The 19,553-nt window shown below is 48.0% G+C and overlaps 1 protein-coding gene across 5 annotated transcripts in view; it reads right to left on the bottom strand.

Moving 5' to 3' along the window:
* Positions 1–19,553, bottom strand: part of SETDB1 (SET domain bifurcated histone lysine methyltransferase 1) — a 158,503-nt gene that overhangs the window by 41,452 nt on the left and 97,498 nt on the right. For 2 of the 5 annotated variants that reach the window (XM_077257873.1, XM_077257898.1), the window contains exon 1: positions 19,195–19,332. The exons of 1 other annotated variant lie outside the window; for it this stretch is intronic. Coding sequence is in view for 2 of the 4 variants with exons in the window: in XM_077257890.1 (XP_077114005.1) it covers positions 19,180–19,192 (13 nt within the window). In the remaining 2 variants the exon portion in view is untranslated. Of the gene's footprint in view, positions 1–19,179; positions 19,333–19,553 lie in introns of those variants that run through there. 2 more of the 5 variants (XM_077257890.1, XM_077257863.1) reach the window with 2 other exon arrangements.

Below are 19,553 nucleotides of genomic sequence, written 5' to 3'. Positions count from 1 at the left end.
GTGGATTCGCAGCTGTTTTCCATGCGGTATACAGAACCATAGAAAACCAAATCCGCCATTACACATGCTGCGGAAAATATCGCTCGGAAACGCTGCATTGTATTTTCCGCAGCATGTCAATTCTTTGTGCGGATTCCACAGCAGTTTACACCTGCTCCTCAATTTGAATCCGCAGGTGGAATCCGCACAAAAACCGCAGGAAATCTGCGGTAAACCCGTGGGTAATCCGCAGGTATAACACAGCCTGAGGATTTTTCAAAAACTGTATGCAAAAATCCGCAGAGAAATCCGCAACGTGGGCACATAGCAATAGGAGTGGGCAACTTTCCTCTTCCTGCCAGATGGCTTTCCATGTACCAAAGGGGTGAGATCCTGAGGACTGACCGTTCACATCAGCGGTATGCTTGCTCCAATGACCCGAGCTAAGTGCTCTCCAACGCTACTACAGCGCTACCAAATGTTTTAGGCAGGTGGGGAAAAATGCTGCAAAGTAAGAAGCTTCCAGAATAGAAAGATTATTGGTTTATTTTTCTCAAGCGAACAAACAAAAAAGAAATTTAAATGGTTATCAGTATCTGGCGACGGCCCATCGCCTACCTACACCGTCAGTATCTGGCGACGGCCCATCGCCTACCTACAGTCATGGCCAAAAGTTTTGAGAATGACACCAAAATTATATTTTCACATGATCTGCTGCCCTCTGGTTTTTATTGCTCTCAATCAACTTCTGGACCAAATCCTGACTGATAGCAGTCCATTCTTGCATAATCAATGCTTGCATTTTGCCAGAATTTGTTGGTTTTTGTTTGTCCACCCGTCTCTTGATGATTGACCAAAAGTTCTCAATGGGATTAAGATCTGGGGAGTTTCCAGGCCATGGACCCAAAATCTCTATGTTTTGTTCCATGAGCCATTTAGTTATCACCTTTGCTTTATGGCAAGGTGCTCCATCATGCTGGAAAAGGCATTGTTGGGCCCCAAACTGCTCTTGGACGGTTGGGAGAAGTTGCTCTTGGAGGACATTCTGGTACCATTCTTTATTCATGGCTGTGTTTTTAGGCAAGACTGTGAGTGAGCCGATTCCCTTGGCTGAGAAGCAACCCCACACATGAATGGTTTCAGGATGCTTTACAGTTGGCATGAGACAAGACTGGTGGTAGCGCTCACCTCTTCTTCTCCGAATAAGCGGTTTTCCAGATGTCCCAAACAATCGAAAAGGGGATTCATCAGAGAAAATGACTTTGCCCCAGTCCTCAGCAGTCCACTCCCTGTACCTTTTGCAGAATATCAGTCGGTCCCTGATGTTTTTTCTGGAGAGAAGTGGCTTCTTTGCTGCCCTCCTTGAAACCAGGCCTTGCTCAAAGTGTCTCCGCCTCACAGTGCATGCAGAAGCACTCACACCAGCCTGCTGCCATTCCTGAGCAAGCTCGGCACTGCTGGTAGTCCGATCCCGCAGCTGAAACAGTTTTAAGATACGGTCCTGGCGCTTGCTGGTCTTTCTTGGGCGCCCTGGAGCCTTTTTTTACAACAATGGAAGCTCTCTCCTTGAAGTTCTTGATGATGCGATAGATTGTTGACTGAGGTTGACAATGCTTTGTAGCTGCGATACTCTTCCCTGTTAAGCCATTTTTGGGCAGTGCAATGATGGCTGCACGTGTTTCTTTAGAGATAACCATGGTTAACTGAAGAGAAACAATGATACCAAGCACCAGCCTCCTTTTAAAGTATCCAGTGATGTCATTCTTACTTAATCATGACTGATCGCCAACCCTGTCCTCATCAACACCCACACCTGTGTTAATGGATCAATCACTAAAACGATGTTAGCTGCTCCTTTTAAGGCAGGACTGCAATGATGTTGAAATGTGTTTTGGGGGTTAAAGTTCATTTTCTGGGCAAATATTGACTTTGCAAGTACAGTAATTGCTGTTAAGCTGATCACTCTGACATTCAGGAGTATATGCAAATTGCCATTAGAAAAAAATGAAGCAGTAGACTTTGGAAAAATTAATATTTGTCTCATTCTCAAAATTTTTGTCCATGACTGTACACCGTCAGTATCTGGCGACGGCCCATTGCCTACCTACACCGTCAGTATCTGGCGACGGCCCATCGCCTACCTACACCGTCAGTATCGGTACGCCGATACCCCATATGTGGGGGTAAACCACTGTTTAGGAGCATGGCAGAGCTTGGAAGGGAAGGAGCACCATTTGACTTTTCAATGCAAAATTTGCTGTAATTGAGATAGGACGCCATATCGAGTTTGGAGGGCCCCTGATGTGCCTAAGCAGTGGAAACCCCCCACAACTGACCCCATTTTGGAAAAGTAGACCCCCTAAGGAACTAATCTAGATGTGTGGTGAGCACTTTGAACCCCCAATGGTTTCATTAAAGTTTATAAATGTAGAGCCGTGAAAATTAAAAAAATCATTTTTTTTTTCCACAAAATGATCTTTTAGCCAGCAGTTTTTTATTTTCCCAAGGGTAGCAGGAGAAATTGGACCCCAAAATTTGTTGTCCAATTTGTCCCGAGTACGCTGATAGCCCTTATGTGGGGGGAACCACTGTTTGGGCGCATGGCAGAGCTCGGAAGGGAAGGAGCACCATTTTACTTTTTCAACGCAGAATTGGCTGGAATTGAGATCGGACGCCATGTCGCGTTTGGAGAGCCCCTAATGTGCCTAAACAGTGGAAGCCCCCCCAATTCTAACTCCAACCCTAACCCCAATGCTCCCCTAAGCCTAATCCCAACCCTAACCATAACCCTGACCACACCCCTAACCCTAATCCCAGCCCTAATCTCAACCCTAACCACACCCCTAACCCTGATAGACCTCTAACCCTAATCCCAACCCTTAGGCCATGTGCACACGTTAAGTATTTTTCGCGTTTTTTTCGCGTTTTTTCGCTATAAAAACGTGATAAAAACGCGAAAAAAACGCTTACATATGCCTCCTATTATTTTAAGTGTATTCCGCATTTTTTGTGCAAATGTAGCCTTTTTTTCCGCGAAAAAATCGCATCGCGGAAAAAAAAGCAACATGTTCATTAAAATGCGGAATTGCAGGGGATTCCGCACACCTAGGAGTGCATTGATCTGCTTACTTCCCGCACGGGGCTGTGCCCACGATGCGGGAAGTAAGCAGATTATGTGCGGTTGGTACCCAGGGTGGAGGAGAGGAGACTCTCCTCCACGGACTGGGCACCATATAATTGGTCAAAAAATAAGAATTAAAATAAAAAATAGTCCTATACTCACCTTCGATGTCTTCCCGCCTCCACTGCATGCTGTCGCTTCGGTTCCTGTAGCTGGTGTGCGGTGAAAGACCTGCCGATGACGTCACTGTCCTGTGATTGGTCGTGAGCGGTCATGTGACCGCTCACGTGACCGTGACGTCACGGAAGGTCCTGTGCGCACAGACCAGCTATAGGAAGAGGAACGGACGCCGCTGAGGAGATGTCTGGGTGAGTATAAGCATTTTTTTATTTTTTTTATTATTTTTAAACATTCTATCTTTTACTATAGATGCTGCATAAGCTGCATCTATAGTAAAAAGTTGGTCACACTTGTCAAACAGTATGTTTGACAAGTGTGACCAACCCGTCAGTCAGTTTTCCAAGCGATGCTACAGATCGCTTGGAAAACTTTAGCATTCTGCAAGCTAATTACGCTTGCAGAATGCGAAAAAAAAAACGCAAAAAAAACGCAAAAAAAAAAAATGCGGATCTCTTGCAGAAAATTTCCGGTTTTCTTCAGGAAATTTCTGTAAGAAATCCGCAACGTGTGCACATACCCTTACCGTAAACATAATCCAAATCCAAACTTTAGCCCCAACCCGAACCCTAATGGGAAAATGGAAATAAATACATTTTTTAAATTTTATTATTTTTCCCCTAACTAAGGGGGTGATGAAGGGGGGAATGATTTACTATTTATAGCGGGTATTTTAGCGTATTTTTATGATTGGCAGCTGTCACACGCTGAGACGCCTTTTATTGCAAAAAATATTTTTTGCGTTACCACATTTTGAGAGCTATAATTTATACATATTTTGGCCCACAGAGTCATGTGAGGTCTTGTTTTTTGCAGGACGAGTTGATGTTTTTATTGGTACCATTTTCGGGCACATGACATTTTTTGATCGCTTTTTATTCCGATTTTTGTGAGGTACAATGAACAAAAACCAGGAATTCCTGAATTTCTTTTGGGGGGGGGGGGGGCCTTTATACCATTCCGCGTTTGGTAAAATTGATAAAGTAGCTTTATTCTTCGGGTCAGTACGATTACAGCGATACTTCATTTATATAGTTTTTTTTAAGTTTTGGCGCTTTTACACAATAAAAACTATTTTATTTAAAAAAAATTAGCCGGATTACTTACGGTAATGCTCTTTTAATGAGTCCATGACAGCACCCACTGGAGAGATAGGGATCCGCCCCAAGGAACAGGAAACCTACAGAGACATAAAAGGGGGCGGTCCCCCTCTCCTCCTCAGTTTAATTTCAGAGTACCCGGAGGACCGCCAGTGTTAGTCAACCATCACAATGTATCATCAGAATATAAACTTCATAGAAGTAATTACATTGGCTTTTATTAGGGAGGGATGTGACTGGGTGCTGTCATGGACTCATTAAAAGAGCATTACCGTAAGTAATCCGGCTATTTACCCTTCGCCATGACAGCACCCACTGGAGAGATTTCCAGAGACCAACACCTAGGGGGGGACCACCGTGCTGAGGATAGTCCTGCCAAAGTGTAGGTCAGAGTCGGAAGACAGGACAAGCCTGTAGTGATTATAGAAAGTGGAAGGAGCCAACCAAGTTGCAGCCTTACATATATCCTCGATTGGCACGTTCCCTTTTTCGGCCCAGGAAGAAGCCATGGCTCTGGTGGAATGTGCTTTGATACCCTCCGGAGGTTCTTCATTTTTCATGGAATAGGCCAACCGGATAGCGTCTCTTATCCACCTGGATAATGTTGCTCTTGTGACTCCATATCCTTTCTTTTTGCCCTGGAAGGATATGAACAGAGCCCTACTCTGCCTCCAACTACTAGTTTTTTCAATATATTGCAAAACTACTCTCCTGACGTCTAGAGTATGAAATTTTTGTTCTTCAGGAGTAGAGGGGTCTTTAAAGAAGGTAGGAAGATGTATCTCTTGTGACCTGTGGAACTTCCCTGCTACCTTAGGAAGGTATAAGGGGTCCGGTTTTAAGATTAGTCTGTCATGAAATGTGAGAAGGTAAGGTTGATCTATCGACAAGGCCTGAATGTCGCTGACTCTTCTAGCCGATGTTAAGGCTACTAAGAAGGCTGTTTTTAACGACAAGTGTTTCAAAGATGCTGTGTCTATAGGCTCAAACGGAGATTCTGTTAGAGAGTCTAAGACTAGATTTAGATCCCAAGGAGCTACCCTAGGTATGTGGACAGGAGTAACTCGTTCACAGGCCGTGATGAAGCGGGATACCCATTTATTACCAGCAATATTATGGCCATAGAGGGCACCGAGAGCGGACACCTGGACCTTTAGTGTGTTAACTGACAGACCTAACTCTTTCCCTTTCTGTAGAAATTCTAGTATAGATTTTATTGGGACTTCAGAGGGGTTTGAACTAGTATGGAACTGAAGAAACTTCTTCCATACTTTGGTGTAAATTTTTGTTGTAGATGGTTTCCTGCTAAGCAGGAGTGTATCAATTAGGCCTTTTGAAAAACCCCTGGAATTTAATATCTGCCTTTCAAATTCCAGGCCGTCAGGTGGAGGCTGTCCACCTGAGGGTGGAAGAAAGGTCCCTGAGAGAGAAGGTTTGGGATTGAGGGAAGGACCCAAGGATCCGTCACCGACATTGACCGCAGGCACGAGAACCATGGTCTCTTGGGCCAGAATGGCGCTATCAGTATTATCCTGGCCTGCTCTTCCCTGATTTTCCGTATTACTTGTGGAAGCAGAATTATCGGAGGGAAAGCATACGCTAGCTTGAATTGCCATGGTGTTTGAAGGGCATCTAGAATGTCCGGGTGATCTGCACGGGACCGAGATGCGAATTTCTGGACTTGTTTGTTTTGTTTTGTAGCGAACAGGTCTATTTGGGGTTTGCCCCATAACAATGTTATCTTGTGAAAAATGTGAGGATTGAGACACCATTCTCCTTGATGAAGAGTGTGTCGACTTAGGGTACCGTCACACATTGAAATTTCCATCGCTACGACGTTACGATTCGTGACGTTCTAGCGATATCGTTACGATATCGCTGTGTCTGACACGCTACTGCGATCAGACACCCTGCTGAGAATCGTACGTCGTAGCAGATCGTTTGGAACTTTCTTTCGTCGCTTGATCACCCGCTGACATCGCTGGATCGTTGTGTGTGACAGCGATCCAGCGATGTCTTCGCTTGTAACCAGGGTAAACATCGGGTAACTAAGCGCAGGGCCGCGCTTAGTAACCCGATGTTTACCCTGGTTACAAGCGTAAACGTAAAAAAACAAACCGTGCATACTCACCCGTCGGTGTCCTTCAGGTCCCTTGCCGTCTGCTTCCTGCTCTGAGTGCCGGCCGGAAAGTGAGAGCAGATCACAGCGGTGCTGCGATCTGCTCTCACTGTACGGCTGCACTCAGAGCAGGAAGCAGACGGCAAGGGACCTGAAGGACACCGACGGGTGAGTATGTACTGTTTGTTTTTTTACGTTTACGCTGGTAACCAGGGTAAACATCGGGTTACTAAGCGCGGCCCTGCGCTTAGTTACCCGATGTTTACCCTGGTTACCCGGGGACTTCGGCATCGCTCCAGCGCCGTGATTGCAACGTGTGACCGCAGTCTACGACGCTGGAGCGATGATTATACGACGCTGCGACGTCACGAATCGTGCCGTCGCAGCGATGAAAATTTCAATGTGTGACGGTACCCTTAGAAAGTCCGCTTGTTGATTGTCCTCTCCTTTGATGTGGACTGCCGAGAGGGACAACAGATGCTTTTCGGCCAGGATTAAGGTACTGTTTGCGGAAGACATTAGAGCGTCTGATCTTGTGCCGCCTTGTTTGTTTAAATACGCCACTGTCGTAGTGTTGTCTGAACAGATTCTGACGTGGCTTCCTCGTAGCTGTGGGAGAAATTGACGCAGTGCATAGTTTACCGCATTCAAATCTTTCAGGTTTGATGAATATAAATCCTCATTCTTATCCCAGGTTCCCTGGCAGAATCTATCTCCCATGTGTGCGCCCCACCCGTGGGGGCTAGCGTCCGTAGTTATCGTGTGGGATGGTGATATTACCCAAGGGACACCCCCCGCTAGGTTGTCTTTATCTAGCCACCATTCTAAGGAGGATAAGACATTCTCGGATAAAGTTATTTTCGATTCAAGGTGCCCCAGAAATTTTCTCTGTTCCCGAAGTATCTGATGTTGTAATGTTCGGGTATGAAGTTGTGCCCACTGAACGGCTGGAGTACAGGAGGAGAGGGATCCTAGCAAGGACATTCCTGCTCTCAGGGACATTTGAGGTTTGTGAATGGCCGCCACTACTTTACCCTCTATAAGAGATATTTTTTCTTGGGGAAGTAGACATTTTTGTTTTATGGAATCTAGATTAAACCCCAAAAATGTCTGAAGAGAAAGTGGGATGAGTCTGGATTTTTTATAGTTGACGATCCAGCCCAGGCTTTCTAAGGACGAGACAGTGTCCGCTAATCGTTCCGCACATTGAAGGGACGAATTTCCTACAACTAAAAAATCATCTAAGTAGGGAATGATTAATGTGTCTCTCTGGCGAAGGTAGGCCATTACTTCTAACATTACCTTCGTGAAGATCCTGGGTGCCGTGGAGAGACCGAAGGGCATGGCTGTATACTGGAAATGATGAATCTCCCCCTCAAGAGTTACTGCCACTCTTAAGTATTTTTGATACCTACTATGGATAGGGAGATGGTAGTAGGCATCTTTTAAATCAATGCCGCCCATTCTACAATTTGGGAAAAGGAGTTTAATGGCCGATCTAATAGACTCCATTTTAAACGTATAATTTTTAATAAACGTATTGAGTTTTTTAAGATTTATAATTGTTCGAAATGAACCATCGGGTTTAGGGATTAAAAATAACGGAGAGTAGAACCCTTTACCCTCTTGTCCCTTTGGCACCCTAACTAAAACATTTTTAACTATAAGGCTTCTAATTTCCAGTTCAAGGGCCTTCTGTTGCACTGGTGAGGAAAGAGTTGTTAAAATAAAGGAATCATGGGGAATTTGGAGGAATTCTATTTTCATTCCTTCCTTAATAATATTTAGCACCCAGGAACTTGACGTGATTTTTCGCCATTGGGGAAAGAAAAATTTTAACCTACCCCCTACTGGGGTGTCTGGTGTTTCAGAATTTATTGTCTCTACGGAAGGGGGGGCCTTTGAACATAGTGCCACCCTGTTTTCCCTCTCTTGTGGCCCATCGTGACGATCTTTCATTTTGTGTTCTTTTCCCGAACGGCCTCTTCCTAAAGGTCTTCCTATAGAAAGGAATTGAGGGGTCAGGGAAGGCTTTTTTCCTCTCTTTTGCTTTTTTGAGGATCTCGTCTAATGCTTTCCCAAACAAAAACTCACCCTCACACGGAATAGCGCAGATCTTAGCCTTTGACTGCGTATCCCCCTTCCAGCTCTTCATCCATAACGCACGTCTGGCATTATTAATTAGACCGGCTGATCTTGCTGCAAGGCGAAGAGAGTCAGCTGAAGCATCGGCCATGAATGCTGCTGCACCTCTAATTAGTGGTATCGCATCCCGCAATTTTTGTCTGGAGACCCCCTGTTCGATCTGTTGATCCAGCTGATCAATCCAAACAAGCATGGATCTAGCTGTGCACGTGCTGGCAATTGATGGCTTAAATATGCCCGTGGAAGCCTCCCATGATCGTTTCAGTGACGATTCTGCCTTCCGATCTAGAGGATCAGAAAGTAGGCCCGCATCCTCGACTGGTAGAGCTGACTGTTTTGAGGTGGAGGCAACTGCAGCGTCCACCTTAGGGATTTTAGTCCATGAAATTAACTCCTCATCATTAAAGGGGTACTTCCTTTTGGAGGCTGACGGGAGAAAACCTCTCTGGTCCTGTTTCTCCCACTCCCTCTTTATCAGTGCCTTAACCGCAGGAATTACTGGGAATGCTCTTCTCTTCCTCTCCGCCAACCCTGCAAACATGATGTCTTGTGCAGTTTGGTCGTCTTTTGTATCCTCACAACCTATAGTATTCCTGATGGACTTTACTAGGTTGTCCACCCCATCAAGGGGAAAACAAGCTCGACCCTCAATGTCGGAATGTGTTGAGGAAGAGGATGACGCCTGCGAGGAGTCTGAGTGGATAACGCCTTCCTCCTCGGACTCAGAGCTGGATATAGCCTTTTCTTTCCCGGATTTTTTAGGGGGGGTACTGGCCTGTGAGATGGCCTGTAATTCCTCTCTAACTATGGCCCGTATATCTGTGACCGACATAGATGGGCTCTGCATTGTTTCCGCCATACACTGATTGCAGAGTTTTTTGGGGTGGGAATCTGGGAGAGGCTCGTCACATAACGCACATTGCTTGTGCTTAGATTTCTGTCTCTTTTTGGCCTGGGAGAAGAAGACATTTGTGGAAAAGGGTGTCAGCTTTATAGGCAGAGGGGAAATTACACTCACCCAGTGAAGCTGTACGGTACCAAAATAGGAGGCTGCGACTTTCTGGATCTTGAATCCTTGGTCTCACTCCTGTGGCTGGCATCTGAGGACCTTCTGCTGGCTGGCTCACCTGCTGGGTCCACAGTCTTGCCTGGGGACGACATGTTGCATCGCCTGTGCGTTTGCAACTTCCCCCTTTTTATAGGCCAAGATCCGGTCAGTAAACTTTTTTTTTTTTTTTCTTTCACAGCGGTGTACTGCGCATGCGCGAAACCGCGCTTTCCCCCACCGCTGTGTGAGTGACCCGGAAGTGCTCCTCTACCTCCGGGTCATTCTGGGGATTCTTACACCGCTCCACGCATGTGCGGCCGCCATTATCCCGGCCTGCGCTATGGAGCGGTGTACCGGCTGCCGCTGCAGCTGTGCCGCAGATCCCGGACCCTTTACCTGGTGGTCCGCGTCTGGAGCCTCTTCAAGGCCGCACCTCTGCAGCGTTGCTCTTGTGGAATCGGCGGCGTCTCCCCCGGACTCAGCCATCCCACATGCCGGCCAGACGAGGGGGGAGCCGTCTAACGGAATCTCCCCCGACGCTGCATCTGGACTGCATCCCCTGCCGTTCCCGCAGAAACCGCACAGGCGGATGCTCCTAGCCCAGGTAAGATCTTCTGTAGTCTTCAGAGATCCTGTCCCCTGGGAACAGGAAACCTAAACTGAGGAGGAGAGGGGGACCGCCCCCTTTTATGTCTCTGTAGGTTTCCTGTTCCTTGGGGCGGATCCCTATCTCTCCAGTGGGTGCTGTCATGGTGAAGGGTAAAAAATGTTTTTGCATCGCTTTATTCTGAGGACTATAACTTTTCTATTTTTCTGCTGATGACGCTGTATGGCGGCTTTTTTTTGCGGGACAAGATGACGTTTTCAGCGGTACCATGTTTATTTATATCCGTCTTTTTGATCACATTTTATTGCACTTTTTGTTCGGCGATATGATGATAAAGCATTGTTTTTTGCCTCGTTTTTTATTTATTTTTTTACGGTGTTCACTGAAGGGGTTAACTAGTGGGATAGTTTTATAGAGAGGGTGGTTACGGACACGGCGATACCAAATATGTGTATTTTATTGGGTTTTTTTTTTTTATTTACATAAATAAAAGGATTTATTGGAAAATATTTATTTTTTTCTTTATTTGGGGATTTATTTATTTATTTTTTCTACTTTATAACATTGTCCCAGGGTGGGGCATCACTATATTACATCAGATCACTGATCTGACACTTTGCATAGCACTGTGTCAGATCAGCGATCTGACAGGCAGTGCAGGAGGCTCACTTCAGGACCCGGAAGGAGCCCCGCCGCCATTTTGGATCCGGGGACTCCATGGAGACCACCGGAACAACGCGATCGCATCGCGTTGTTCCGGTGGGAGAGTGCAGGGAGCCCCCGTCCCTGCGCGATGCCCCTCTATGTCGCTGTCACTACTGACAGCGGCATCAGAGGGGTTAAATGCCCACGATCAGCGCTAGTGCAACATGAGACCGCGCGATCGTGCCGCCGTACTAGTACTGCGGTTTGCGGGAACGCAGTTCCCACAGAGCAGTACTAGTATGGCGCATGTCGGGAAGGGAAGTTGTACCAAACATCTTGGAGACCTGACCCCAGATCTCATCTGTGAGGCTTGTGCACATCCTTCTGTCTCTTCATGTGATCCCACAGACAAAATGATGAGAGATCAGCAATCTGTGGGGTCCGACGATCACCTCCAAAAATCCTCGTGATTAATGACATTGGCTGGATCTTCGGGGTAAAGCTGAAGAATAAATTTGGAGCCAGTCAAACACCTCCCTGACGATATTACATGATGGAGAAGTACAGTGGGGGAAATAAGTATTTGATCCCTGATTTTGTAAGTTTGCCCACTGACAAAGACATGAACAGTCTATAATTATAAGGGTAGGTTAGTTTTAACATTGAGATAGAATATCAAAAATAAAATCCACAAAATCACATTGTATAAATTATATAAATATATTTGCATTTTGCTGTGAGAAATAAGTGTTTGATCCCTCTGGCAAACAAGACTTAATACTTGGTGGCAAAACCCTTGTTGGCAAGCACAACAGTCAGAAATTTTTTGTAGTAGATGATGAGATTAGCACACATGTCAGGAAGAGTTTTGGTCCACTCCTCTTTGCAGATCATCTCTAAATCATTAAGATTTTGAGGCTGTCGCTTGGCAACTCGGAACTTCAACTCCCTCCATAAGTTTTCCATGGGATTAAGGTCTGGAGACTGGCTAGGCCACTCAATGACCTTAATGTGCTTCTTTTTGAGCCACTCCTTTGTTGCTTTGGCTGTACGTTTTGGGTCATTGTCTTGCTGGAAGATCCAGCCACGACCCATTTTTAATGTCCTGGTGGAGGGAAGGAGGTTGTCACTCAGGATTTTACGGTACATGGCTCTATCCATTCTCCCACTGATGTGGTGAAGCAGTCCTGTGCCCTTAGCAGAGAAACAGCCCAAAACAATGTTTCCACCTCCATGCTTGACAGTGGGGACGGTGTTCTTTGGGTCATAGGCTGCATTTCTCTTCCTCCAAACACGGCGAGTTGAGTTAATCACAAAGATCTCAATTTTGTCTCATCTGAACACAGCACCTTCTCCCAATCACTCGCAATCATCCAGGTGTTCATTGGCAAACTTCAGATGGGCCTGCACATGTGCCTTCTTTAGCAGGGAACCTTGTGGGCACTGCAGGTTTTTAATCTTTACGGCGTAATGTGTTACCAATGGTTTTCTTGGTGACTGTGGTCCCACCTGCCTTGAGATCATTAACAAGTCCCCCCCGTGTAGTTTTAGGCTGACCTCTCACCTTACTCATGATCAAGGATACCCCTTGTGGTGAGATTTTGCATGGTGCCGCAGATTGATGGCGACTGAGAGTCACTTTGTATTTCTTCCATTTTCTTACTATTGCACCAACAGTTGTCTCCTTCTCACCCAGCGTCTTTGTTATAGTTTTGCAGTCCATTCCAGCTTTGTGCAGGTCTATGATCTTGTCCCTGACATCCTTATAAAGCTCTTTGGTCTTGCCCATGTTGTAGAGGTTAGAGTCAGACTGATTAATTGTGTCTGTGGACAGGAGTCGTTTATAAAGGTGACTATGTAAGACAGCTGTCTTTAATGCTGATAACAAGTTGATTAGGAGCGTCTTACTGGTCTGTAGGAGCCAGAACTCTTAATGGTTGGTAGGGGATCAAATATGTATTTCTCACTGCAAAATGCAAATACAATTATACAATGTGATTTTCTGGATTTAATTTTTGATATTCTATCTCTTAATGTTAAAATTAACCTACCCTTATAATTATAGACTGTTCATGTCTTTGTCAGTGGGCAAACTTACAAAATCAGCAAGGGATCAAGTACACCCCACTGTAACTGCCAGGATTTCTCAGCATTGAGGACAAGTAGATGCAGAGGTCAGCCAAGGAAACTTAGTGCAGCAGATGAAAAACACAGGATGACGCCCAGCAGTGGCCTCAGCTCAGATCTGAAAACAACCAGTGGGGCCAGCTTCTTCCATCCAGAGACAATAATGAGGGTCCTCAGGAACAGTGAAGATGGTGTAAGGTCCTGTAAGTCTGCAGCTGCATGTCAGCAAATGGATCTGTGGATTTGCTCAGGATTAATTGTGTCCTCAGTGTTGAGAACTCCGGCCGATACTTACCCATCATGCAATACCATGATGGTCTCCAAATGTATTCTGCAGCCGGAGAACTACCCCCAACATCCAGCCGATGTCATTAATAATAAGGAGTCCTGGAGGTGATGATCAGATCCCCAGAGAGCCCTGATATCACATCATCCCGTCTGTGGGATCACATGAAGACACAGAAGGATCTGCACAAGCCTCATACACAGGAGATCTGGCCTCAGTGTTCCAAGATGTTGGGTACTCTCCTAACGAGATCCTTCACAAACTGTGTACAAGTGATGAGAAGAAGTGATGGAGGCAATGGGCGGTTACCAGATACTGATGATGGAGGCAACGGGCAGTCACCAGATACTAATGATGGAGGTGATGGGCGATCACCAGAAACTGATGATGGAGGTGATGGGCGGTCACCAGATACTGATGATGGAGGCGACAGGCAGTCACCAGATACTAATGATGGAGGTGATGGGCGATCACCAGAAACTGATAATGGAGGTGATGGGCGATCACCAGAAACTGATGGGCGATCACCAGAAACTGATGATGGAGGTGATGGGCGATCACCAGAAACTGATGTTGGAAGCGATGGACAGTCACCAGATACTCATTATGGAGGCAAAGGGCGGTCACCAGATACCAATAATGGAGGTGACGGGCGATCACCAGGAACTGATAATGGAGGCGACAGTCGGTCACCAGATACTGATGATGGAGGTGACGGGCGATCACCAGAAACTGATAATGGAGGCGACAGTCGGTCACCAGATACTGATGATGGAGGTGACGGGTGATCACCAGAAACTGATGATGGAGGCGACGGGCGGTCACCAGATACTGATGATGGAGGTGACGGGCGATCACCAGAAACTGATGATGGAGGCGATGGGCGGTCACCAGATACTGATGGTGGAGGCAACCGGCGATCACCAGATACTAATGATGGAGGTGACGGGCGGTCACCAGATACTGATGAAGGAGGCGACGGGCGGTCACCAGATACTGATGAAGGAGGCGACAGGCGGTCACCAGATACTGATGATGGAGGCGATGGGCGGTCACCAGATACTGATGAAGGAGGCGACAGGCGGTCACCAGATACTGATGATGGAGGCGACGGGCGATCACCAGAAACTGATGATGGAGGCGACGGGCGATCACCAGAAACTGATGATGGAGGCGATGGGCGGTCACCAGATACTGATGGTGGAGGCAACCGGCGATCACCAGATACTAATGATGGAGGTGACAGGCGGTCACCAGATACTGATGAAGGAGGCGACGGGCGGTCACCAGATACTGATGAAGGAGGCGACACGCGGTCACCAGATACTGATGATGGAGGCGACGGGCGATCACCAGATACTGATGATGGAGGCGACGGGCGGTCACCAGATACTGATGATGGAGGCGACGGGCGGTCACCAGATACTGATGAAGGAGGCGACAGGCGGTCACCAGATACTGATGAAGGAGGCGACAGGCGGTCACCAGATAATGATGATGGAGGCGACGGGCGATCACCAGAAACTGATGATGGAAGCGATGGGCAGTCACCAAATACTCATTATGGAGGCGACAGGCGGTCACCAGATACTGATGATGGAGGTAACTGGCGGTCACCAGATATTAATGATGGAAGCGACGGGCAGTCACCAAATGCTCATTATGGAGGTGACAGGCGGTCACCAGATACCAATGATGGAGGTGACGGGCGATCACCAGAAACTGATGATGAAGGTGATGGGGGGGTTACCAGATACTGATGATGGAAGCGACGGGCAGTCACCAGATACTCATTATGGAGGCAACGGGTGATCACCAGATACTAATGATGGAGGTGACGGGCGGTCACCAGAAACTGATGATGGAGGCAATGGGCGGTCACCAGATACTGATGGTGCAGGCGACGGGCGATCACGAGAAACTGATGATGGAGGCGATGGGCGGTCACCAGATACTGATGGTGGAGGCGACGGGCGGTCACCAGATACTAATGATGGAAGCGACAGGCGGTCACCAAATACTCATTATGGAGGCGACAGGCGGTCACCAGATACTAATGATGGAGGTGATATGGGGGGGTCACCAGATACTGATAATAGAGGCGACAGGCGGTCACCAGATACTGATGATGGAGGTGACGGGCGGTCACAAGATACTAATGATGGAAGCGACAGGCGGTCACCAGATACTCATCAGATACTCATTATGGAGGCGACAGACGGTCACCAGATGCTGATGATGGAGGCGACAGGCAGTCACCAGAAACTGGTGATGGAGGTGATGGGCGGTCACCAGAAACTGATGATGGAGGTGACGGGCGGTCACCAGATACTAATGATGGAGGCGACGGGCGGTAATCAGATACTCATTATGGAGGTGATGGGCGATCACCAGATACTGATGATGGAGGTGACGGGCGGTCACAAGATACTAATGATGGAAGCGACAGGCGGTCACCAGATACTCATCAGATACTCATTATGGAGGCGACAGACGGTCACCAGAAACTGATGATGGAGGTGATATGGGGGGGGGGGGTCACCAGATACTGATAATAGAGGCGACAGGCGGTCACCAGACACTGATGATGGAGGTGATGGGCGATCACCAGATACTGATGATGGAGGTGACGGGCGGTCACAAGATACTAATGATGGAAGCGGCAGGCGGTCACCAGATACTCATTATGGAGGCGACAGACGGTCACCAGATACTGATGATGGAGGCGACAGGCAGTCACCAGAAACTGATGATGGAGGTGATGGGCGGTCACCAGATACTGATGATGGAGGTGACGGGCAGTCACCAGATACTAATGATGGAAGCGACAGGCGGTCACCAGATACTCATTATGGAGGCGACAGACGGTCACCAGATACTGATGATGGAGGCGACAGGCAGTCACCAGAAACTGATGATGGAGGTGATGGGCAGTCACAAGATACTAATGATGGAAGCGACAGGCGGTCACCAGATACTCATCAGATACTCATTATGGAGGCGACAGACGGTCACCAGATGCTGATGATGGAGGCGACAGGCAGTCACCAGAAACTGGTGATGGAGGTGATGGGCGGTCACCAGAAACTGATGATGGAGGTGACGGGCGGTCACCAGATACTAATGATGGAGGCGACGGGCAGTCACCAGATACTGATGATGGAGGTGACAGACGGTCACCAGATATTAATGATGGAAGCGACGGGCAGTCACCAAATGCTCATTATGGAGGTGACAGGCGGTCACCAGATACCAATGATGGAGGTGACGGGCGATCACCAGAAACTGATGATGGAGGTGATGGGGGGTTACCAGATACTGATGATGGAGGCGACAGACGGTCAGCAGATACCAATGATGGAGGTGATGGGTGATCACCAGATACTGATGATGGAAGCGACGGGCAGTCACCAGATACTCATTATGGAGGCAACGGGCGGTCACCAGATACTGATGATGGAGGTGACGGGCGGTCACCAGATACTGATAATGGAGGTGACGGGCGGTCACCAGATACTGATGATGGAGGTGACGGGCGGTCACCAGATACTGATGATGGAGGTGACGGGCAGTCACCAGATACTAATGATGGAAGCGACAGGCGGTCACCAGATACTCATTATGGAGGCGACAGACGGTCACCAGATACTGATGATGGAGGCGACAGGCAGTCACCAGAAACTGATGATGGAGGTGATGGGCAGTCACAAGATACTAATGATGGAAGCGACAGGCGGTCACCAGATACTCATCAGATACTCATTATGGAGGCGACAGACGGTCACCAGATGCTGATGATGGAGGCGACAGGCAGTCACCAGAAACTGGTGATGGAGGTGATGGGCGGTCACCAGAAACTGATGATGGAGGTGACGGGCGGTCACCAGATACTAATGATGGAGGCGACGGGCAGTCACCAGATACTGATGATGGAGGTGACAGACGGTCACCAGATATTAATGATGGAAGCGACGGGCAGTCACCAAATGCTCATTATGGAGGTGACAGGCGGTCACCAGATACCAATGATGGAGGTGACGGGCGATCACCAGAAACTGATGATGGAGGTGATGGGGGGTTACCAGATACTGATGATGGAGGCGACAGACGGTCAGCAGATACCAATGATGGAGGTGATGGGTGATCACCAGATACTGATGATGGAAGCAACGGGCAGTCACCAGATACTCATTATGGAGGCAACGGGCGGTCACCAGATACTGATGATGGAGGTGACGGGCGGTCACCAGATACTGATAATGGAGGTGACGGGCGGTCACCAGATACTGATGATGGAGGTGACGGGCGGTCACCAGATACTGATGATGGAGGTGACGGGCAGTCACCAGATACTAATGATGGAAGCGACAGGCGGTCACCAGATACTCATTATGGAGGCGACAGACGGTCACCAGATACTGATGATGGAGGCGACAGGCAGTCACCAGAAACTGATGATGGAGGTGATGGGCAGTCACAAGATACTAATGATGGAAGCGACAGGCGGTCACCAGATACTCATCAGATACTCATTATGGAGGCGACAGACGGTCACCAGATGCTGATGATGGAGGCGACAGGCAGTCACCAGAAACTGGTGATGGAGGTGATGGGCGGTCACCAGAAACTGATGATGGAGGTGACGGGCGGTCACCAGATACTAATGATGGAGGCGACGGGCAGTCACCAGATACTGATGATGGAGGTGACAGACGGTCACCAGATATTAATGATGGAAGCGACGGGCAGTCACCAAATGCTCATTATGGAGGTGACAGGCGGTCACCAGATACCAATGATGGAGGTGACGGGCGATCACCAGAAACTGATGATGGAGGTGATGGGGGGTTACCAGATACTGATGATGTAGGCGACAGACGGTCAGCAGATACCAATGATGGAGGTGATGGGCGATCACCAGATACTGATGATGGAAGCGACGGGCAGTCACCAGATACTCATTATGGAGGCAACGGGCGGTCACCAGATACTGATGATGGAGGTGACGGGCGGTCACCAGATACTGATAATAGAGGCGACAGGCGGTCACCAGACACTGATGATGGAGGTGATGGGCGATCACCAGATACTGATGATGGAGGTGACGGGCGGTCACCAGATACTGATGATGGAGGTGATGGGCGGTCACCAGATACTGATAATGGAGGTGACGGGCGGTCACCAGATACTGATGATGGAGGTGACGGGCGGTCACCAGATACTGATGATGGGTTTTATATTCCTCTTTTATTCGTTCACTTTGCTAATTGATAAAACCATTGCCTGTCGCACTTTTAGGCAGTTTTCGGCACAGCCCTGTATATACTAAGCCCCTTTACCCCAACACACTTTGTAGGGCTTAAAGCCGTATTGTAATTACGCCCCGGTGACGAGCGGACGATTCATGCGGATGGGGGGGGGGGGTGATCGTTTACTGTAAAATAAGGGGCTAAAAACCAAAGTCACCGAAAAATAGAATAAAAATCGCCTCAAAAGCTCCCCAAATGTGTCACGTGCACTCTGCCCCCCAGTGTCACATGACCACCTCATCCAATGGCTGCACACCGCCTCTGAAAAGGTCACATGACCATAACCGATCCTGAGGGACCCCGGCCGGCACCACCCATCAGAGCCTTATGCCCCCAGGACCACTCCTCCCATCATCCTTCAGAATGACACACAATTCTTGCTAATTCACTGCACGCCATTATTTTTGGACCTGTCCAATAATCCAGACCGATTGATAATCTGGCACTTGTCTCACTATACGGATTAGAGCGCTCTGCACACACGTGTCTCCGCATTGTGAGCGCATGGGGCCAGACCTGGGGTCACCATACCGGCAGCTGCACCGTTCCGCGCTCTTTTCTTCCTCCCCGTTTCCCGGTACTCCTCCTATCTTCGGTTGCCGGGGTGACGGTCCGGAAGTCTTCCCTCCGGAACCGAACCCGCGCACTGGCTGGAAGTGACGTCACCGCAGCAGCGAGGACAAGGCGAAAAGGCGGAGTCTGAGAAAATGGGAGGAGCCAGAAAAGAGAAAAGTTCGCGCTTCCCATGAGGGCGTGATTATCATTGAACGGGCGTGTTTATGTACATAGCGAGGCGTTATATGATTGACAAGAAAAGTGACCAATGAACATTAAGAACTGCTCAGGAGGTGTGGCTAACAAATGATTGACGAATAAAACATACAATCAGT

The sequence above is a fragment of the Ranitomeya variabilis genome, chromosome 1, assembly GCF_051348905.1.
Source record: "Ranitomeya variabilis isolate aRanVar5 chromosome 1, aRanVar5.hap1, whole genome shotgun sequence".
Taxonomy (NCBI): Eukaryota; Metazoa; Chordata; class Amphibia; order Anura; family Dendrobatidae; genus Ranitomeya; species Ranitomeya variabilis.
This window is presented reverse-complemented; position numbering and strand designations above follow the sequence as displayed.